The 24063-nt window shown below is 41.9% G+C and overlaps 1 protein-coding gene across 1 annotated transcript; it reads right to left on the reverse strand.

Annotated features, from left to right (window-relative positions):
• Positions 1-9596: 9596 nt before the first annotated feature.
• Positions 9597-17555, reverse strand: LOC125417971 (uncharacterized). Its single transcript, XM_085685148.2, is given in 5 exon segments — positions 9597-10588; positions 10591-10821; positions 10962-11304; positions 16793-16940; positions 16942-17555. Coding segments are annotated over 5 exon segments (2328 nt in total).
• Positions 17556-24063: the final 6508 nt, after the last annotated feature.

The following is a 24063-nucleotide window of genomic DNA, read 5'->3' on the forward strand; positions in this document are numbered from 1 at the left end:
AAACTGAGACTTCGTCAACTAGCAGGTATAGACCCAGGAGAAATTATAGTGCCTTTTACTACTGAGGAAATAGGAACATTATGGGAAGATAATGAACCATGGCAAAGAGCTTGTGCTAATTTTTTGGGAGAAATTAACAGCAAGTATCCCAAAAGTGATAGACTTAACCTCATAAAGAGAACTTCTTGGATTCTTCCTAGAATTGTACATGATGCTCCAATAACTGGAGCCTGGATATTTTATACCAATGCAAATAAATCAGGGAAAGCAGCTTATAAATCAGATGAATTGAGTAAGGTGGAACAAAGACCTTATAATTCTTTCCAGAAGGGATTTTAAAGAACCTCTTAATATAGTTACAGATTCACAACATGCAGAAAGAGTTATCTTGCATATTGAAACCGCTGAATTCATACCAGATGACACAGAGTTGACTTCATTGTTTATCCAGGTACAGGACATAATTAGGAATAGGTTTTGTCCAATGTACATAACACACATCCGGTCCCATTCAGGTCTGCCTGGCCCTTCTAACACAAGGTAACGCTGAAATTGACAATTATTGATTGGAAGCATTCTGCAGGCCTCAAAATTTCATAAAAAACATCATGTTAATAGTAAAGGCTTAAAGAAAGAGTTTTCCATTACATGGCAACAAGCTAAGGACATTATAAAGAGATGTCCTACTTGTTCTTTCTATAATCAAACACCGTTGCCTGCAGGGAGTAACCCAAAGGGTACTCAAAGGAAGGAAATCTGGCAGATGGATGTGTTCCACTTTATGGAATTTGGTAAATTAAAATATGTACACCACACCATAGACACGTATTCAGGTCTTCAATGGGCAAGTGCCCTGAGCTCAGAAAAGGCTGATTCGGTAATCACACATTTATTGGAAGTTATGGCCATCATGGGTATACCTGCACAAATAAAGACAGACAATGGTCCAGCATATGTATCTAAGAAAATGAAATGCTTTTTTGCTTATTATAATATAAAACACATTACATGTACACCAAATAATCCTACAGGTCAGGCAGTTATAGAAAGATCAAATTGTACTATAAAGGATATGCTGAACAAACAGAAAGGGACGAAAGATATCCCCAGAAATAGATTACATAATGCTTTATTAACCTTGAATTTTCTTAATGGTAATGAGAAAGGAACAACAGCAGCAGAGAGGCATTGGATAATGGAAAAAAACTTCTGAACTAAACCAACCTGTTTATTACAAAGACGTGCTGACCTATCAATGGAAGCCAGGAGATGTACTATGTTGGGGAAGGGGTTTTGCTCTTGTTTGCACAGGAGAAGAAAAATTGTGGATACCATCAAAAATAATAAAGGTTCGATTTGAAGAGGAGAAACCTCTTGGAAAGGAGAAATGACAGCTTATCTACAATGATGATATTCATACAGGTGGCAAGAAAAACATATAGAATGGGGGCAGGGTTCTGTTCTTATCTCCACAGGAAACACTCATCTTTGAAAAATTCAAGGGACCCTGGATATTTGAATACTGACAGATGGAAAATAACGGCCCAATAGGGACTATCAAGAAAATTGACTAGGTTCTGTAAGTACAATATACTAAATCATATTTCTAAATTTATAGAGCTGGTTTTGGAGTTGGACTCTGGCTCAGTCCCTCTCTAATTCCAAGCCTGTTGTTAAAAGAAAAACCCAAAGTTTCTGGGGTTTCTGTCTCATGTCAAGAGCCATGATATGGGACAGAAAGAAATATGAGTTTAGAAAACATCTTTACTTTTCTTCATATCTATCATACCTTTCATTAAATATATCTATCATGCCTTTCATTGAATATATATATGTCTGTATATGTCTATATGATTACTGTTTAAGTTTTCCACAATGAACAATGAGTTTTTCCTGCAGTGACATTTGAAGTTTCCAGGAAGAAGATCGGACCCCATAACAACAACTCCACCCGGTTGATATGACATCATGATACTGATAGCGCTACTACAAGACCTGTTTTGGGTACCAGCTGCACAAGACAGTTCCAATGTGGTTAGCTGAAATGGTGCACATCTTGTACAACATTCTGGCCAGACCTCCACAAAATACTCAGAGACTATTTGCAATTTTAAAAGACATTGATCTTGAAATTTAACCATCATTTTACTTTCACAGGTTCCTCCAGAAAGAACATTGCCCCCATGACAGCTGGAAGTAATTCTAGAGAACGACATCCCCTCTCCTAGTAAAGTTTGTCCTTGGGGTTTAGGGACATCATTTAGGGGTTGGTTATAATTAGTATATGGTTAAGGGTTGGGGGAGAAATTTTATAAGTGCAGGAATCTTCAAAAAAAGAGGGATAATTGGATTGTGGGATAATAGATTTGTACTTGTGAGTTATTGTTTTTAGACAAATATATTGGTATTGTTTCTTATATATTGATACAAACTTAAATTATGTTGACTATTTTATGCATGCATGCTTCTACCTCTGTTTAAAACATTTTTATGTATTGATATATATATAGTATTGATATATGTATATTTACCATATTGCATTGTACACTTCTACCTCTGATTAAGATACTTATATATTGTTTATATATTGATATATATATATTTACCATATTGCAATGTATACTTGCACATTGTTTATATTTGAAGGTCACATTGTCCTCATTTATTGCACAGTTGTTTATTGTTTCAGTCTTTAAGTTAGATAGATATTGAGAATTATATAGATCAATAGTCATCTAAGTTTGTAATTTATAATTAGACTAATCAGGTTCTTTAGATACATAGAGATTATATTCAGTATAGATAGATAATCTTCAACCTCTTCAAAGAGCTGTAGAAAATGGCCTTTAATCTAATTCAGAGTTCTGTGGTAGTGAGACACAATTGGTCCTGGCAACACTGATCTATTCCCGAGAGAATGTTGAGCACCGAAGACAGTCCACCTGGAGCCTTTCTTCTTGGCAGAACTGGCTTTTGGGTAAAGAAATGCCCATTCCTCAACTACTGACAGAGTTACAGAATATTCGTAAATGGATAAAACAGGACTGTCATATCCTGCCAAGACAGGGTAAGATAGTTTTGAAAAGTTTCTTGCCTTTGAAAATGGTATGTCAGTTACGTCAGGCCTTAGCCAAAGTTAGTTGCTTCAACGCTGCAAACGTGACTTTGGGTGTTTGCTCAGGTAGTCACTTGTCTCTGTGATTTGTTACATGTTCTGGAAGTTGTTTGATTGCACTTCCTAATTACTCAGGTAACATTATTTCCCTTCTCAGATCTTCGATGGGATTGAAGATTATATAAATGTAGTTACTTTCCTCTCATGACTTGGACAAGTTATTTGTTATGCAAGACTTAAGCTAGTTAGAATAGGATATTTGTATTTATTGTATATAATTTCATAGGTTTGTACTTATTGTATATAATTTCGTGGTAGGCTTAGAACTCTCTTACTTAAACAAAAGGGGGAAATGCTGCGGGAGCTCCTTCTGCTCCTTCAGCCAATAGCCGCTGAGATACCAGCCCATTGGGACGTGGTCTCTCTCTCTCTCTTTAAAAAAGCAGCGGCTGTCTTCCACTCTCTCTCTGGCTTCTGGCTCTGCTTCCGGCTCCTAGACTCCTTTCCTGTTCGTGCAAAGGGGCTATTGTCTGCAATAGTAATCTGTAAGTTTTTTTTCCTTTTGAATAAATAACCATTCTATTAAGCATAATTCCAAACTGGTGTGGGATTGTTTGTGACTTACGCCTACACTCCAATAATTCTCTTATTTCTCTGTTAGGTTTCTGTCTGATTGACCTGTCCATTGGAGAGAGAGGTGTGTTGAAGTCTCCTACTATTAGTGTGTGTGGTTTGATGACTGCCTTGAGTTCTAGAAGAGTTTCTTTTACATATGTGGGTGACTTTATTTTCGGGGCATAGATATTCAGGATTGAGACTTCCACCTGATGAATTGTTCCTGTTATGAGTATGAAATGTCCATCTCCATTTCTTCTGATTGATTTTAGTTTGAAGTCGATTTTGTTAGATATTAGAATGGCCACATCCATTTGTTTCTTAGGTCCATTTGCTTGGAAAACCTTTTCCCAGCCCTTTACTCTGAGTAGGTGTCTGTCTTTGTGGTTGAGGTGTGTTTCTTGTAGACAGCAGAATGTTGGATCCTGTTTTCGTATCCAGTCTCTAAGTCTGTGCCTTTTTATAGGTGAATTGAGTCCATTGATATTAGGTGATATTAATGACCAGTGGTTGTTGACTCCGGTTATTTTTTTTTTGGGTAGTAGTGTGCATGTGTGTCCCTTCTTTGAGTTGTGTTTGTGAAGCATCGCTAGATGTCTGAGTTATTGTAGGCAGTGTTGGCAATGTTGGATTCCTTGGGTTGTGATTTTCCTTCTAATACTTTCTGTAAGGCTGGATTTGTAGCTATGTATTGTTTAAATTTGTTTTTATCCTTGAATATTTTGTTTTCTCCTTTGATAGTGAATGATAACTTGGCTGGGTATAGTAGTCTGGGCTTGCATCCATGGTCTCTTAGTTTCTGCAGTACCTCTATTCAGGACATTCTGGCTCTCATGGTTTCCATATAGAAGTCTGGTGTAAGTCTGATAGGTTTACCTTTATAAGTTACTTGACCTTTTTCCTTTGCAGCTCTTAATATTCTTTCTTTAATCTGAATGCTTTGTGTTTTGATTATCATGTTGCAAGGGGATTTTTTTTTTGATCCAGTCTATTCGGTGTTCTTCTTGAATCTTCATAGGAATATCGTTGTTTTGGTTGGGAAAGTTTTCTTCTATAATTTTGTTGAATATATTTTCTGGACCTTTGATCTGCAATTCTTCTCTTTCTTCTACCCCATTATTCTTAGATTTTTTTTTTAAATTATGTCCCAGATTTCCTGAATGTTTTTTGATGAGAATTTGTTGGATTTGCTGTTTTCTTTGGTCAGAGGGTTTATTTTCTCTATGGTGTCTTCAGAATCTGAGATTCGTTCTTCTATCTCTTGTATTCTATTGGTTATGTTTGTTTCTGAACTCTCTGTTTGTTTTCCTAGATTTTTCATATCCAGCCGGCCCTCGGTTTGTGTTTTCTTTATTGCCTCCATTTCAGTTTTCAAGTCTTGAACTATTTCCATTACCTGTTTGATTGTTTTTTCTTGGTTTCCCAGGGTGTCGTTTACGGATTTACTCATTTCTTCAATCTTTTTGTTATACTTCTCTTCTATTTCTTTAAGTGAGTTATTCAGACCCTGTTTAAGGGACTCTATTACTTTCATAATGACACTGTTTTCCACTTCTTCCGGAATAGGGTATTCAAGTCCTTTTGTAGTAAGATCGCCGGGGTCTGGTGTTTTCATGTTGTTTTTCAGATTGTTGGAGGAGTTCTTGCCTTGGCACCTTCCCATCTCTTCCTTCAGATGCTCTCCAATGGATTTTCCCTCCGCTGGGTCTTCTGCTACAGGATCAGTGTCCCTTGCTAGCAGGAATCTCCTTGACTGCAGTCCTATGTGCTCAGGAATATCCTTCTTTAGGTTGGGAAAGTTTTCTTCTACAATTTTATTGAATATTTTTTCTGGGCCTTTGAGCTGTAATTCTTCTTCTTCTTCTTCTACCCCTATCATTCTTAGGTTTGGTCTTTTCATGGAGTCCCAGATTTCCTGGATATTTTGTGTTAAGAATTTTTTTTTGGATTTGTTTTGTTCTTTAAACTAGTGAGCTTATTTCCTCTAAAGTATCTTCGGTGTCTGAGATTCTTTCTTCTTTCTCTTGTATTCTGTTGGTACTACTTGTCTCTGTAGTTCCTGTTTGTTTACCCAGATTTTCCATATCCAGCCTTCCCTCTGTTTGTATTTTCTTTATTACCTCCACTTCATTTTTCAAGACTTGAACTGTCTCCCTTACCTGTTTGATTGCTTTTTCTTGGTTTTCTTTGGTATATTTGAGAGATTTATTCATTTCCTCTACTTTTTTGTTTGTCATCTCCATTTCTTTATGACAATTTTTCACATCGTGTTTAAGGTACTCTATTATTTTCATGATGTTCCATTTAAAGTTGATTTCTTCTATTTCTTCTGGAGTAGGGTGTTCAATTCTTCTTGTTGCGTGATCCCTGGATTCTGGTGATGTCTTGTTGTCTTTGAGGTTGTTGGAGGAATTCTTGCATTGGTGCCTGCCCATCTCTTCCTTCAAAGGCAGCCAGGAGAGTCTTGGTGTCCTGGTCCAATCTTTGCTGTGAATGACTCTCTGGGTGGATCTCCTCAGTGCAGGAGCAGAAACTATTCCTGTCTGAATGGAACTCCTCAGCACAGAAATAGGGACTCCTGGTAGTCCAAGGACCCCACAGACAAAAAGGTGAACTTGGGGGCAGGGCAGGTTCAAGTGGAACACAGAAGACCCTGCAGCAGAAGCTGAAGGTACCCTGCACTCCTTTGCGGGGAACTTCTGGTCTGCCTTGCCGGCAGACACTCACCCCTCTGGGTGAATAGCCTTAGTGCAGGAACAGAAACTGTTCCTGGGCCAAGGACCTTGCAGACAATAGGGCAGGCTTGGGGGATGCAGGGTCATGTGTAACAAAGAAGCCCCTGCAGCAGGAGTTGGGGGGGCTGTGCTTCTTTCTGGGACAGTCTGCCCCTGGGATGGCCCACACTTATCCATCTGGAAGGTACTCCTCTGCACAGAAATAGGACTCCTGGTAGTCCAAGGACCCTGTAGACTCAAGGGCAAATGTGGGGGAAGGACAGGGTCGAGTGGAACACAGAAGAACCTACAGCAAAAGCTGAAGGTGCCCTGCCCGTATCCAACTTTTAAAAGCAGCCTAGCACATGCGCACAGTGGGGTTGACGTGACTACGTCATATGTGGATGACAGGACTCACGCATGTATACAAGGGCTTAGCTGAGTCATACATAAATGATGTAACCACACATGCATGCAAAGGTTTACCTGAGTCATATGTGGATGATGCAAACACAAATGGTTCACTGTAGGGCCCTGTCTCCCCTTACTCCCTGGGACGTGTCTCTGAGGACAGTTCTGGTCAGCCAGCTAAAGCTTCCTGCTGTCCCTGTGTTCACTCTGCCTGTAGCCTGGTGATTTAGCTGTAGGGCACTGTTTACCTTTGGTATGGTAATTTTCCACCTGCCCGGCGGTGGGGGGGGGAGAATTTCTACAGGGCGCCAAGGTCTCTCTCAGCTGCTGTGGCTGCTCTCCGCCCCCTGCCTGGGGAGAAATCCCTATGGCACCAGTTTTCCCTCTGACTGGGAGGGAATTCCTTTACTGGTGCCAAGGTATATTAGCTTGGCATTAAGCTGAATAAAGTGGCTTTTGGTGATCTCTTGTTGAATGACCCAGGTCTCTTGTGTGTGTATCTTTTGTTCAATCTCCAGGCCTTTGCCCAAACTCGTGTAGGTACTGAGGCGCGCGACCCGTACCAAGAAGGGTACCGCAGAATCGGATGGTACAGTTCACATGGTGCTCCAGGGCCATTAGGCACTTCTGCCTGAGGACTTGTGTGCATATGCATGGCCCTAGAACCCAGAAGTGTCAGCCTTATTGTGGCTGAAATCATAACAACAAGGACTGGTAGCTGCTTCTCTGACCACTGAAACAGCCCAGGCTGGACTTCCAATGATTTTATAAGGTTCCTTCCTCTGACCTCTGCTGCCTCTGAGTACAGAATGAAGCACCTTCAATGTTGTTGCTCAAAACCAAAGACATTCCACCACAAGGACCCAAGAAGTCATTCTTCCTAGGAGTAAAAATGTCCCTTGTCCCCTCTGGATTAACAAGCTGTCCACTGACATAGCCCCCAGGGTGTCATTCCCTCCTTGCACATTGTACAAATGGCTGATCAGGATCCACCTTTGGTCCTGCACATGCTCTGCCTGTTCCCCTCCCAACCATGCCTGGACAAAGCTGGGGTTTGAACCCAGCACTCTCCCTCCTCCCCATCCTCCTCTTCTTCACCCCTTTCTTCCCTTCTCACTTCCCCTTCCCCAACTCTTTCCTCCAATCTTTCTACTTCTCCTATTCTTCCTCTTCATTCTCTTTCTAGTACTTTCCTTCTCTCTTCCTTGTTCCTTCTCCTCATCCTCTTTCTTCTATGGTTTTCTCCCGACTCTCTCCAACCTCCTTCCCCTACTTCTTCTCCTTTAACCGTCTTCCCCTTTCCTTTGCTACCATGTCTTCTATATTCTTCTCTTTTCCATCATCCTCCAATACTTGTCTTCTTCCTCCTCTCCTACTGCCCCTCCTTCTTCTGTTCTTCCCTCATGTTATCTTTCCTTTCCCCCTTTCTCCTCCCCTTTCTTATTTAGTTTTTCTACTTCTCCTTTTCCTACTTTCCTTCTCCTCTCTGCCTTGTCTCTTCTCATGTTCCACCTTCTGTTATTTCCCTCTTCCACCACTCCTTCCTTACTCCTTTCTCCTTCTTCCCTTACTTTTCATCCTCACCCCTTTCTCTATCCTTCTTTCCCTCTTTCTCTTCCTTCTCCCCTCATCCCCTCTTATTTTCTTCCTCCTTTTCTTCTCCCCTCCTCTTCTTTCTTCTTCCTCCTTCTCTGTCACCATCTCCCTCTCTCCTTCTCCTACCTCTCCTCTTCCTCCCCTTTCTCCATCCTTTTCCCTCACCTCTTCTTCCTCTCTTCTTCTCCTCCCTCCTCTTCTTCTCTTCTTTTTCTTCCCTCAACTCTCCTCCTCCTTCACCTTTTCTTCTACCTTTTCCCCTCCTCTCTCTACTCTTCCTCCTCTCCTTCTCCACCCCTCTATTCCCTATCTTTCTCCTTGCCATCTTTCTCTTCATTCTCTCTTCCCTCTCTTCTTCTCTTCCTACCCCTCCTCTCCTTTTCCTCCTCCATATCCTTCTCCACACCCTCATGCTCCTGTCCTCCTCTTTCTTCTCTTTTCCTCCCTTTCCTTTTCTTCATTACCCTTCTCTGTCTCCTCCCACACTTTTCTTCTTCCTCCCTTTTCTTCTCCTCCTTCCATTTTTTCTCCTCCTTCTCCTCCCATCTTGTCTTCCTCCTCCCATTTCTTCTCCTCCTCCTCCTCTATCTCCTCTCCTTTTCTTTATTCCCCTCCACTTTTTTCCACCTATTTCTCTCCCTACTCACCTCCCTCTCTCTATCCTCCCTTTAACTTTATACCCGTCATTCCTTGTCCTTCCCCTTTTTCTTCCCCTTTCTTTCACTTTTGAAACCAAGGAGTAAACCCAGGGCCTCTTTAGCTAAATCTCCAATCCTTTTCCATTTCTAAATGATTTTATATTTTAAATTATGTGTATGCATATGTTTGGAGCATACCCATTATATTGAACCTTTAGTAATAGGAATGAGGCCATGTTATGATGTAATGTGAACACCTCATAGAAACTCATAATGCATAAGTAAAAGAAGCACCAACATTCAAGCAATGCTGTCAAATAAGCAATGCATAGTTTATTTGTTGTTGAAATACTGATGAAGCATTTAATATTTTTATTTCTGTTCACAAGGATAAGCAAACTGAAATATTGAGCCCTGTTATACTTTCTCAAGGACAACTGCAATAAAAACAGCAAACACACAAATTTTTACTGATCCAGGTCATAACAGGGAGTGGTCAGCTGACTCTCACAGGGCTTGGCAACAATACTCAGCAGAAGCCACTTTGTAATTGCTGGCACTAAATAGAGAAGTGGATTTCTCAGCTAGGTATTTAAGGAAATCATGCAGATACCTAGACACTCGCATAAGACTAGGCCTACTAAGGAGGGAATGAGTCAATACAGTCCCAATTTGAGTAAATAATCGTAGTAGGTGTGGAGCCCCATAAATCTGAGACATTGGAAAATGAGGATAAACCAGGTGGATTTGGACAAACTGGGGCTTTTCAAACTGTCAGAGCAGCTGGGTGCCCAGCTTCCTGTTGAAGTATTCTCTTATTCCATATACAAGTTCATCAATAGAATATTCCCTATTATCAGCCTTTCCATGTTATTTCACAAAAGTGACATACTCCGCGAGAATAGTGTCTACATTCTTCTCAGCAGGGAGTTGGAACAACTGCTTATGCTTGTTTATCAGTTCCCAGTCCTCAACAAGACACGGCTTAAGTTCATCAGGCAACTTCAATTCAACTCTCATTCTCACCTTCCCTGCCTGCACAGATTGACCAGTGTTGACAGTCCCAGCCACATTCTGGTGAGGAATCTGTGGTACTGTGCTGGTATCACTGCCAACTCTGTTTTCTCGAATATTCTGCATGGTCTTCGGCACTGGCATGGTAGGTGCAGATCCTGAAGTGGAGGGTTTCTCCACAGGAAAACTTTTTTCCATTGAGTGATGAGCTTTTGCCACAGGGTACCCGCTATCTACTCTGTTACCATTCTCAGCAGTGTAGCTGCTGTGGGAAGTCTGTCCTCTCTCCTCAGAATGAACTTTCTCAAAACAGATGACTTTCTTTTCCATCTGACCTTTCTCAGCAGAGAGTTCTCTCTCTGCAGGGCATTTTTTCTCAACAAAATGACCTCCCTCCCCTGCATGTACTTTCTCTGCAGAGCAGACTCTCTGGGAAGGTAGACTTGTCTCTGCTGGAGGACTTGTTTCAGGAGGGCAGCTTGCCATGCAGATAGATGTTTCTCTGCAAGTTGGCTTTTCTTTGGAGGCCTATGTCTCCTTGTGGGGTCATATTTCCCTGCAGAGGATTCTCCCTCTACACAGTTACCCCTTTCCAGTGAGCAAACCTCCTCTTCAGGGCAGCTTTTCTTTGAAGGCTGACCTCTCCCTGTGGGGCCATCCTTCCCTGCAGAGCATCCTCTTCCTGCTGAGTTACCCCTTTCAACTGAGGGACTCTCCTCTGCAGGGCAGATTTTTTTTGGAGCCTGACCTCTTCTTGTGGGGTAATCATTTGCTGTAAAGGATCCTCTCTCTGCATAGTTGGCTTTTTCATCTGAATGACCCTCTTTTCCGGGAGAGAGTCCTCTCTTGCAGGGATACCACTCTCAGATGAATGACCCTCTTTGGCCCAGTAGGTTTTGGTGGACTGACCACTACCTGCAGGGCGATCTTCACCTCCAATGTATCTTCCTGCTGCCGAGATACCCCTTTCATCTGAGCGAACTTCCTCTGCAGGGCAGCTAATCTTCTGAGGCTGACCTCTCCCAGAAGGGCAATTTTCACCTGCAGAGGATTCTATCTCCTCAGAGCTACCCCACTCAAATGAGTAACCCTCCTCTGCAGGATAACTTTTTTCTGAGGTGGTGTCTCCTTGTGCAGCAATCTTTTCCAGGGGAGGGTCCTCCCTTTGCAGAGTTACCTTTTTTGGATAAATGACCCTCCTCTGCAGGGCAGATTTTGAAGAGGTGATCTCTCACTGCAGCGCTAGACTTCTCTGGTGAGCGACCCTTCCCTGCCAGGTGACTTTTTTCAACTAGCCGAACTCTCCCTATGGGGGTGACCTTTTTCCTCTGTGGAGAGTCCACTCGTCACAGAACGGCCTCTCTCTAGCTGGTGATCGCTCTCTGCAGAAATAAATTTCTTTTATTATATTTAGGTATGATCCTTGTATCCCCAGTCTCTCCAACACCTTTATCATAGATGGGTGTTGAATTTTGTCAAATGCTTTTTCAGCATCCAATGAAATGATCATATGGTTTTTTCTTTCAGTTTATTTATATGATGGATTACATTGATAGATTTGCGTATGTTGAACCAGTCCTGCATCTCTGGGATGAAGCCTACTTGATCATAATGGATAATTTTTCTAATGTGTTCCTGTATTCGGTTTGCCAGGATTTTATTGAGAATTTTCACGTCGATGTTCATGAGTGAGATTGGCCTGTAATTCTCTTTCTTGGTTATGTCTTTGTGTGGTTTTGGTATTAGGGTAACTGTAGCTTCATAAAAGGAGTTTGGCAATGACTCTTCTGTTTCTATATTATGGAATACATTAAGGAGTATAGGTATTAGCTCTTCCTGGAAGTTCTGGTAGAATTCTGCATTGAAACCATCTGGTCCTGGGCATTTTTTGGCAGGGAGATTTTTGATAACAGCTTCTAATTCTTCACGACTAACCGGTCTATTTAGATTGTTCACCTGTTCTTGGTTCAACTTTGGTATATGGTACTTATCTAAAAAAATGTCCATTTCTTTTACATTTTCCAACTTTGTGGCATATAAACTTTCGTAGTAAGATCTAATGATTCTCTGAATTTCCTCTGTGTCTGTGGTTATATCCCCCTTTTCATTTCTGATCCTATTAATTTGCATGTTCTCTCTCTGCCATTTGATTAGTTTGGATAGGGGTTTGTCAATCTTGTTGATTTTCTCCAAGAACCAGCTTTTTGATTCATTGATTCTTTGGATTGTTTTCTCTGTTTCTATTTTGTTGATTTCAGCCCTCAGTTTGATTATTTCCAGACTTCTACTCCTCCTGGGTGAATCAGCTGCTTTTTTTTCTAGAGCTTTCAAGTGTGCTGTTAGGTCTCCAATGTGTGCTTTCTCCGTTTTCTTTATTTGGGCACCTATTGCTATGAACTTTCCTCTTAGCACTGCTTTCATAGTGTCCCATAGGTTTGAGTATGTTGTGTCTTTGTTTTCATTAAATTCATGGAAGACTTTAATTTCTTTCTTTATTTCTTCCTTGACCCAGGGGTGATTTAGTAGTTGACTGTTCAACTTCCATGAGTTTGTTGACTTCCTGGGGGTAGCATTGTTGTTGAATTCTAATTTTAATCCATGGTGATCTGACAAGACACAGGTGGTTACTAATAATTTTTTGTATCTGTGGAAGTTTGCTTTGTTACCGAGTATGTGGTCAATCTTCGAGAAGGTTCCATGAACTGCAGAGAAGAAGGTATATTCCTTCCTAGTTGGGTGGAGTGTTCTATAGATGTCTGTTAAGTCCATTAGATTCAATACCTCCAATAAATCTCTTAATTCTCTGTTTGGTTTCTGTCTGATTGACCTGTCCATTGGTGAGAGAGGAGTGTTGAAGTCTCCTACTATTATCGTGTGTGGTTTGATGACTGCCTTGAGTTCTAGAAGAGTTTCTTTTACATATGTGGGTGCCTTTACATTAGGGGCATAGATATTCAGGATTGAGACTTCCTCCTGATGAATTGTTCCTGTTATGAGTATGAAATGTCCATCTCCATCTCTTCTGATTGATTTTAGTTTGAGGTCAATTTTGTTAGATATTAGAATGGCCACATCCATTTGTTTCTTAGGTCCATTTGCTTGGAAAACCTTTTCCCAACCCTTTACTCTGAGTAGGTGTCTGTCTTTGTGGTTGAGGTGTGTTTTTTGTAAACAGCAGAATGTTGGATCCTGTTTTCGTATCCAATCTCTAAGTCTGTGCCTCTTTATAGGTGAATTGAGTCCACTGATATTAAGAGATATTAATGACCATTGGTTGTTGACTCCAGTCATTTTTTTTGGGGGTAATAGAGTGTATGTGTTTTCCTTCTCTGAATTGTGCTAGTGAAGGGTCGTTAGATGTCTGAATTATTGTAGTCAGTGTTGGCAATGTTGGATTCCTTGGGATGTAATTTTCCTTCTAATATTCTCTGTAAGGCTGGATTAGTAGTTACGTATTGTTTAAATAATAAAAGCAATATACAGCAAGCCGACAGCTAACATCAAATTGAATGGAGAGAAACTCAAAGCCTTTCCACTAAAATCAGGAACACGACAAGGCTGTCCACTCTCTCCATACCTCTTCAATATTGTGCTTGAAGTTCTAGCAATAGCAATAAGACAACATAAGGAGATCAAGGGGATTCGAATTGGAAAGGATGAAGTTAAACTTTCGTTATTTGCTGACGATATGATAGTGTACATAAGTGACCCCAAAAACTCTACCAAAGAACTCCTACAATTGATAAACACCTTTAGTAACGTGGCAGGATACAAGATCAACTCCAAAAAGTCAGTGGCCCTCCTATACACAAAGGATAAAGAAGCAGAGAGGGAAATCAGAGAAACATCACCTTTCACGATAGCCACAAATAACATAAAATATCTTGGGGTTACTCTAACCAAGGAAGTGAAAGACCTATTTAACAAGAACTTTAAGTCTTTGAAGAAAGAAATTGAGGAGGATACCAGAAAATGGAAAGACCTCACCTGCTCTTGGATTGGGAGAATCAACATAGTAAAAATGGCAATTCTACCAAAAGCAATCTATAATTTCAATGCAATCCCCATCAAAATCCCATCAAACTTCTTCACAGACCTTGAGAGAACAATAATCAAGTTTATATGGAAAAACACAAAACCCAGGATAGCCAAAACAATCTTATACAATAAAGGAACTTCAGGAGGCATTACCATCCCTGACTTCAAACTCTATTACAGAGCTACAGTATTGAAAACAGCTTGGTATTGGCATAAGAACAGAGAAATCGAATTTGGAATCGAATAGAAGACCCGGATATTAACCCACAAACCTATGAACACCTAATTTTTGACAAGGGAGCTAAAGGTATACAATGGAAGAAGGAAAGCATCTTTAACAAATGGTGCTGGCATAACTGGATGTCAACCTGTAGAAGGATGAAAGTAGATCCATACCTATCACCATGCACAAAAATCAAGTCCAAATGGATTAAAGACATCAACATTAATCCGTCCACTTTGAACCTGATAGAAGAGAAAGTGGGAAGTAGTCTACAAGATATAGGCACAGGAGGCCTCTTCCTAAGTAGGACCCCAGCAGCACAGACAATAAGAGAAACAATGAATAAATGGGATCTACTGAAACTGAGAAGCTTCTGTAAAGCAAAGGACACTGTCAGTAAGACAAAAAGGCTGCCTTCTGACTGGGAGAAGATCTTCACCAACCCCTCATCAGACAAAGGTCTGATCTCCAAAATATACAAAGAACTCAAGAAACTAGGCACTAAAACTCTAATTAACCCAATTAAAAAATGGGGTACTGAACTGAACAGAGAATTCACAACAGATGATCTTCGAATGGCCAGAAGACACTTAAGGTCATGCTCAACCTCCTTAGTGATCAGGGAAATGCAAATCAAAACCACTTTGAGATACCATCTTACACCTGTCAGAATAGCTAAAGTCAAAAACACCAACGATAGCCTATGCTGGAGAGGATGTGGGGTGAGGGGAACACTCATCCATTGTTGGTGGGAATGCAAACTTGTGCAGCCACTGTGAAAATCAGTGTGGCGGTTTCTCAGGAAACTGGGAGTCAACCTCCCTTAGGACCCAGCAATTCCACTCTTGGGAATATACCCTAGTGTGACGCGCATCCTGACCAGCAGGAATGAATGCCACTAAAACGAGAATTCCTTCCCTGGTCATGTCTATATTCGGAGCATTTGATTGAGGAAAATTGGGGGAAGGGAAGATAGAGCAGGGATGAGAGAAAGCTTAGAGAGAGGAAGTGGAGCCCAGAGGCAGCTGCTTTTAAACGGTGGAGAGGCTTGAAAGCTGTCCTGATTGGTTAATGCCATTCTGCTGTTCTGAGCATGTGCAAGCAAGGGTGCAGGCAAGGGTGCTCAGCCCCACGTGGCTAAGCCAGGTATTCCTCCAAACTGCAGGACCACCTGTGCCTCCAGGTGGCTTCCTACACCCTAGAGATTCCCTAACATTAAGCATTTGTTCTACTATGTTCATAGCAGCACTATTTGTAATAGCCAGAACCTGGAAATAGCCTAGGTGCCCCTCAATAGAAGAATGGTTAAAAAAGGTGTGGAACATATACACATTAGAGTTTTACTCAGCGGTAAAAAACAATGACATCTTGAATTTTGCATGCAAATGGATGGGCATAGACAACGCTTTACTGAGTGAGGTAAGCCAGACCCAAAAAGAGGAACACGGTATGTATTCACTCATAAGTGGATTCTAACCATAATTAAAGGTCTTTGAGCCTATTATTCGTGATCCTAGAGAAGCTAAATAAGAAGATGAACCTGATGAAGATTACTTAGCTATCTGCCAGGAGCTAGGGAATAGTCAAGAGTCCCAGGTAACCTTGGGTGCATGGGGGGGTGGGAGGGTTGTTGGAAGGGTAGAGGGTTAGAGAAAAGGGAGTAGGGGAGGAATGGAGAAAGCTCGGTTGACCGGGATGGGGGGAAGGGAGGAAGGATGAATATGGGATCAGGGAAGAATATATTTCAACCAAGGGAGTCATTTTAGGGTTTACAGGAAACTTGATTATATATGGGATCCCAGGTCCAAGGAGAGATCCCCAGATTGTTCTCTGGACAGAGGAGAGGGTGCCTGAACCGGCCTTGGCCCATAACCATACTGATGAATATTTTGCTTATAACCATAGATCCTTCATCTGGCATTGGATGGCGATACAGACGGAGACCCACATTGGAGCACCGGACTGAGCCCCCCAAGGTCCAAATGAGGAGCAGAAGGACGAAGAAAATGAGGAAGGACTGCGAGGGATGCTATCACCCACTGATACAAGGAGTCGGATCTAATGAGAGTTTACCAAGGGCAGTTGGTCTGCGACTGAACGAGCACGTGATCCAACCAGATTCTCTGAATATGGCCGGATTCTCTGAATGTGGCTGGCCTGGAGTCTTTCTGAGATGCCATTGACAATGACACTGGGACTAGTTTCCTCTGCATATACTGGATTTTTGGGATCCAGTCTGTTTGGATACTCACCTTCCTGGACCTGGAGGGAGGGGGGAGGAACTTGAACTTCCCACAGGGCTGGAAACCCTGACTGCCCTTAGGGACAAAGAGGGAGGAGGAGGGGGGGGGAGTGGGAGGGTGTTGGGAAGAGGGGCGTAAATGGAAACTTTTATAATTTAATAAAATTACTTTCAAAAAAAAAGAAATTTCTTGATTGTGGGGTCTTTCTCTCCAGTGTGATGGTTCTCAGTAGAGCGGCCTCTCCCATCAAAGTAACCTTTCTCAGTAGATGCACTCTTCTTAGTAGAAAGTCCTTTCTTTGCAGGTTGACCTCTCATGATAGAGCGGCCTCTTGGCCAAACCACATTCCTCTGTAGAGTGATGTTTTTCTTTAAGATGGCTTTTCTTGATAAGGCGGCCTCTCTGTGTAGGAAGATCTTTCTCGAGAGAGAGATGCTTCTCAGATGAATGACTTTTCTCAGAAAAGTGATGCTTCTTCCCAAGGAGGTGCCTGTCAGAGGGGTACTTTCCGGCAGAGGAAAATGTCCCTATAGTACAACGTCTTTCAAGAGAATGGTGTTTCCTGGCAGAGGAACTCTTCTCTGTAGCAGGATGTTTCTCAGCTAACAAAAGCTTCTCAGCCAAGGTGCTCTTAACTGTAGTGCAGTACTTCTCAGCAGTGGGACTTTTATCTGCAACGTGATACTTCTCGGGGGAGGGATTTTTCTCTCTTCTTCTGGTTTTCTCATGGGAGCAACCTCTCTCCACTGAGCGACTTTTTGTGGCAGGGCCACCCTGTGGTCTTCCTGGAAGAGGTAGTTGACGTTTTCTCAGCTCATCTGACTTTTGTTCTGAGGAGCGTTTTCTCACCTTTCTGACCTCCCTGTAGCTTGGTATCTGTTTCCTGAAGTCATCTCTTTCCCCAAAATGTTGGTCATGAACACGAGGTCCTTTCCTTCTGGAACTCATTTAAGTAATACTAATGAATTCCAAGGTTTTCTAGCATTATCTGTGAAAATGGACTGGGCACAAAACCCAGTAGTCTCTTGTCTGAATTAGTTCTACAACCAGTATCGAATCTCCCGATGGTTTACCAAATTTTGCTCTTTTTTAAGAACGGTAGAGCACTCTGCTTGTCTAACAGCCAGCACAAACTGAGGTTTTTCTGGAAACTATGTGTACACAAACGTCATCTTGGGGACAGGCTTATGCCCTTCGGCCAATCGGTAGTCATATGTAAATTATACTATGTTCCATAGCCAAATAATTGGACCATCCCTCTGATGTCATAGTGGTGGCATGTGGGGTGGGGGAGGGTGCGTTTTTTAAAGACCAGGTTGTCCTTAAGCACACAAAAATCCCCAAGCTAATGCCTCTCCAGTGCTTGCATTAAAGGCCTGCATGCCCTGCTCATCTTTCTTGATTGTGACTTCTTTTCTCTGACTCTTTCTATGCCTAAATCACTTGGTCCCTACTCTTCAATCCTGAGTGCAAGGGTGTGGAAAAGCTCTAAACATAACGGCCCTGCAGCTCAGAGGGAGAAAAAGAAAGCGGTGTCATCATCAGCCTATGGTCACTGAAGAAGAATAGGCCTCTTTCCATTCTCCTTTTTTACATTGCCTCCGGATTTGGTACACTTCTGAACATGGCAACGAGTTCATTTCCATTCACCCCGATGATGTAAGGATGATAAATTAATCTATTAAACTGTGTATCTCAAAAAATAATAAACTTTGAGATAGACTGAAAGTTTAAAAAAAAACTAGGAAAAGAAACAAGATATAAATTGCAAGCCTAAGAAGGAGGAGAGCAGAGAAAAATGCAGAGCTCAATTAAAATCAATTAAAAAATTACTAATGCATTGCAGTTTTGACTAGAATGTGGGAAACCTACTACACATTATTGGTAGGAATTTAAATACATATAATCATTCTCTTGGATAATTTGGGACCATTATATATAATTTTAAAATACAAATGTACTTTAATACAGTAATTTGACTTACAAAAATGCTTGCAAGTCTGTACAAGAATGTTTATAATTTATAAGACTATAAATAGCCGAATGGTACATCTGTAGTAGAAAGATTATATAGATTATTATATTTCTGCTGTGAAATACTACTATATCACTGAAAATAAAATGTACTTCCATAGAGAAAAAAAATTGCGAGCCTAAGAAAGCTAGAGTGGCAATATAAGTATCCGACAAAATACACTTTAAAAGAAAAACATCACAGGCCAAAGAATGCTTTCTAATGATGAAAGGGTTAATTGTAATAGGAAACTATTATAATCGCCTAAGAACAGAAAAAAAAATACATGAAGCAAAAACGTCACAGAGCTATAAAAGACAATTCTAAATACTAATTGAAGATTTCAGTAACTACTTTCAGTAGTGGTTAGGACACTAGGGAGTAGCTAACTGTGAGATAAAAGACTTGAACAACACTAAGAAGCAAATAGTCCTAGAAATACATCTACACTACAATCCACCCAAGAGTAGCAGAACAGACATTCTTCTCAGGTGAATGAAGAACATTCTCCATGTTAGATCACACACTGCAAAAAGAAAAACAAAAGAAAAGTGTAGAATTAAGTACACACTTTAACGACAATGGACTGAAACTAGAAATCGATAGCAAGGAAATTTATGAAAATAAAAATCTGTCGAAACTGAATAGTATAACAATGTTTAAGAATGAAATTAAAAGGGGAAATTAGAATATATATTGAAAACACCACAAATGGTGGTGCAGGTCTACAATCCCAGCCACTTGAACTGTGTTATGATACGATTCCAAGCCTTTGGGGTTCAGGGAGTGGAATGTGGTGGTTGCAATGAGATTTTTGTTCCCTCCATAGACTCATATATTTGAATGCTTAGTCATCAGATGGTAGATGATTTGGGAAAGAGTAGGGTATGTGACTTTGCTGTAGTGTGTGTGTCCTTGTTGAAGAAGGTGTGTTGCTGGGGAGTTGGATTTGAGGTTTCAAAAGCCTGTGCTAGGCACAGTATCTGTCTCTCTGCCTGATTCCTGGGATCAGTACGTAGCTCTCAGCTCCTTCTCCAACACCATGCCTGCCTGTGTGCCACCATGCTTGCTGATGTGATGACAATGGACTAAATCTCTGAAATTATAAGGAAGGTCATTCTTAAATACTTTCTTTTGTAGGAGTTGCCTTAGTCATTGTGTCTTTTTATAGACATAGAACAATGACCAAGGTACCTCTGAATATAAAGTTGAGTGAATTTAGAGAAGTATGTCTGGCAGACCCCTGCTCAACCGCAGGCAACACTTGCTCTGAGACCACGAAGGCTGCCCATGGACCATCCACACTCTTTTCCTAGACCCAGTTTTCAGGGCTGCCCTTAGAGCTGACACAGAACACCAGTTGCACCTCCCCTCCCCACTGTGCACCCTTCCTGTGGATCCCACAGACCATCTCCCTCTGTCCTTCCCTTCCTGCCTCATTGCTGTGCCCCAGTTCCCAAACTGGGAAGACACCCACTGCTCAACTACAAGCCAAAAGAGCAGGTAGGCTGTGTGAGAACCTCTCCCACTCTCTCTATTACCCCAGATCCAACTCTCAGGGTCACCCCTAGCACTGCAACAGAACACTAAGGGCAGCTTCCCCTCTCTGTGCCAAAACCTCTTCTGGATCCCACAGGCCATCTCCCCCTGACCTCCCATTCCCCCATCTCTAACACCAGCAAGCATTCCCATGAACACACCAGCCAAGCCTTCCAGTAAAACAGGCAGGCAACAGTCCCTGAAAATCCACCGAAGAAACAGAAACCAAGGAACACAATTCAGACCTAAGCAGGACGAATCCAAAAATCAACACCTAGACCTATAGTTACCCCAAACCAGCTGCCTAGACACTAGCATAAGAATACAATCAATGACAGCCAGGGCAATATGTCACCACAAGATTCCTACTATCCTACCACAGCAGGAATTGATTACTCCAATATAGTTGAAGCGCAAGAAAAAGACCTTAACCAACTATATAAAGATGATAGAGGGGCCATGTTGATGTCCATGGCCTATGTTGCTGCAGGAAGCCATGTTGAGGTCAGTGACTTTTGCTGGCCCCTAAGGCCATAAGGATGTCCATGGTCCATGCTGCAGCCAAGGGCAATATTAATGTTCATGGTCTATGCTGCCGCCAGAAACCATGTTGAGTACTATGGTCCACGCTGCCACATGAGCCTGTGATGTCCACAGTCTGGGCTACTACTGCAGAAGGTCATGCTGAAATTCATACTCCGTGTTACTACATAAGGTCATGTGGATGTCTGTGGTTTATGCTGCAGCCAAAAGCCATGTTGATGTCCATGGACGGGTTCTACCGGAAACCACACTGTTGTCTGTGGCCAGTGCTGCCACCGAGGGCTATGCTGTGACAGAGGGCTATGTTGATGATAGTAGTCTGTACTGCAGCTGGAGACTATGCTGAGAACCATGGCATGTGCTAACACCAGAGGCTGTGTGGATGTCCATGATCCTGCTCCCAATGACAGTAAAGGACAGGGAAGCTTTATTGACAGTGCTATCCATGACTGCAGACTCACAGTTGAGAGTAAGAGGCAAAGGCAGCTTCTGTGACAACTTCTTTCCCCTATCCTTATCCTCCCAAAAGGAAAAACCTCAACAGGAAACCATTAAAGAGATCTCTTTTTTATCTTCTTATTTTATTTTTTTAAAAAGAAAATGAACTATCTTTTTCATTTTATGTACCAATCCCAGTTCCCATTCCCTCCCCTCTTCCCATCCTCTCTAGCTTCCCCCCACCACACCCACACCCACTCCTCAGAGAAGGTAAAGCACATTGCTTTAGGGAAGTTCCAAGGCCCTCCTTACTATATCTAGGCTGAGCAAGGTGTCCCTACAAAGGCAATAGGTTCCCAAAAAGCCAGTACAAGCAGTAGGGATAAATCCTGGACCCACTGCCAGGGGCCCCTCAGTCTGCTCCAGCCATGCAGCTGTCACTCACATTCAAGGGGACTAGTTTGGACTTATGCTGGTTCCTCTCTGTCTAGCTGGAGTTGGTGAGCTCCCATTAGCTTAAGGAAACTGTTTCAGTGTGTGTCTCCATCATAGTCTTGATCTCTTTGCTCATATTCTTACTTCCCCCACTCTTCAACTGGATTTTGGGAGCTCAGCCCAGTGCTCCACTGTGGGGCTCTGCCTCTGTTTCCATCTGTTGCTGGATGAACATTCTTTGGTGTCATTTAAGATAGACATCAATCTGACTACAGGGCAAGGCCAGTTCAGACACCCTCTCTGTTGCTTAGGGTCTTAGCTGGGGTCATACTTGTGGGTTCCAGGGAATTTCTTTAGAACCAGGTTTCTTGCTAATCCCACAATGGCTCCCTCAGTCAAGGTATCTCTTTCCTTGCTCGCCATTTCTGTCCTTTCTCCATCATGACTATCCTATTCTTTCAAGTTCTCTCCCCTCCATTTTTTCCCTTCTCTTTTCCTTTTGCCTTCCCTTCTTCCCCTACTCCCATGCCCCAAATTTCTCAGGAGATCTTATCTATTTCCCCTTCCTAGGGCTATCTATTTATGTCACTCTTAGGGTTCTCTTTGTTACTTAGCCTCTCTAGGGTTGTGGACTATAGGCTTGTTATCTTTGCTTTGCAGCCACTTATGAGTGAGTACATACCATGTTCATCTTTCTGTATCTGGGTTAACTTACTCAGGATGGTTTTTTTCCATCCATTTGCATGCAAATTTCAAGATGTCATTGTTTTTGAGTACTACCGCTGAGTAATACTCCTTTGTGTGAATGTACCATATTTTCTTTCTTTATTCTTCTGTTGAGGGGCATCTAGGTTGTTTCCAACTTCTGGCTATCACAAATATTACTGTTATGAACATAGTTTAACAAGTGTCCTGTAGTATGATTGAGCATCCTTTGGGTATGTTCCCAACAGTGGTGTTGCTGGGTGCTGAGGTAGATTGATTCCCAATTTTCTGAGAAACTGCCATACTGATTTCCAGAGTGGTTGTACATTGTAAATGATACACAAATTGAGAACATTAATAAAAGTTAATAATACATTGAAAAAAGAATTTGTTGGATTTAACATTTTCTTTGACTGCTGAATCTATTTTTTCTATAGTATCTTCAACTCCTGAGATTTTTCTCTTCCATCTCTTCTATTCTGTTGGTTATGCTTGCCTATTTAGTTCCTGTTCATTTACCCAGGTTTTCCATATCCAGAATTCCCTCAGTGTTCTTTCTTTATTGCCCCTATTTAAGTCTCCAAGTTTTGAACTGTTTGCTTCACCTTTTTGATTCTTTTTTTGTTAGTTTTGTTTTGTTTTCTTGGGTTTCTTTGAGAGAATTTTTCATTTCATCTTTAAAGGTCTCCATCATCCTCAAAAAGTTATGTTTAAAATCTTTTCTTCTGCTTCTTCAGGGTTAGGATGATCAAGTCTTCCTGTTGTATGACCACTGGGTTCTGGTGTTAACATGTTGCTTTTTAGGTTGTTGAATGAATTCTTGCATAGGCGCCTATGCATCTCTTCCTCCAATTAGTGCCAGAAGTGTCTTTGCCTCTTGGTCCAATCCTTGCAGTGGCTGTCTGTGTCTTTGGAACTGTTTTTTGTCTGTTCTATACTGTCATTGTCTATATCTCAGGGAGCCGCTGACGTTTTTCTTGGCCTGCTCTCTTGGTCTAGTCTCTTGTTCTTTTTGCTTGGTTCACTCTCTTGGTCCACTCTGTGCAGTCACAGCTTGTGCTTCAGAGTTCCTTTCTTGGTCCTCTCCATGTAGTTGCAACCTGTGCTCTAGGGTTCCTCCCTTGGTCCTCTCTGTATAGTTGCAACCTCTTGGTCCTCTATGTGCGTTTGCAGCTTGTGTTTCAGAGTTCCTCTGAGGTCACAGTGGATAGCAGGGTTTGGGAGTGGAGTGGGGCTTATAGCTTACAGGGTCTGATTGATGAGATGGGGTGTTTGAGCAGCCTAGCTGCAGGAACTTGGCTTGCTGACTGGCTAGAGAAGCTGAGACAGGTGGGCAAGGGGCCTGGGGTTCTGCCCCATTAAGAAGGGCCTAGAGAGTGGGGTATCTCACCAGGTGGGTGATCACTCACCTCTTAGTCTTCTCTGTGTATTTGCAGTCTGTATTTCCTAAAGAGAACTCTTAAAAATTGTGATAAGAAGTCTGGCAGTGTAGTGTACACCTTTAATCCCAGCACTCAGGAGGCGGAGGCAGGTGGATCTCTGAGTTTGAGGCCAGCCTGATCTACAGGGCTAGTTCCAGGACTGTTAGGGTTGTTACACAGAGAAACTCTGTCTTGAAAAGAAACAAATTAAGGGGGAGTGGGAGGGTGTTGGGAGGAGGGGCGGAAATGGAAACTTTTATAATTTAATAAAATTACTTCCAAAAAAAAGAGAAAAGAAACAAATTATTGTTATAAGGATGCTGAAGTATAGCTCTCTGAAAATGATGGCTTCTGACCAGGA

The sequence above is a fragment of the Myodes glareolus genome, chromosome X (assembly GCF_982192425.1).
Source record: "Myodes glareolus chromosome X, mMyoGla1.1, whole genome shotgun sequence".
Classification (NCBI taxonomy): Eukaryota; Metazoa; Chordata; class Mammalia; order Rodentia; family Cricetidae; genus Myodes; species Myodes glareolus.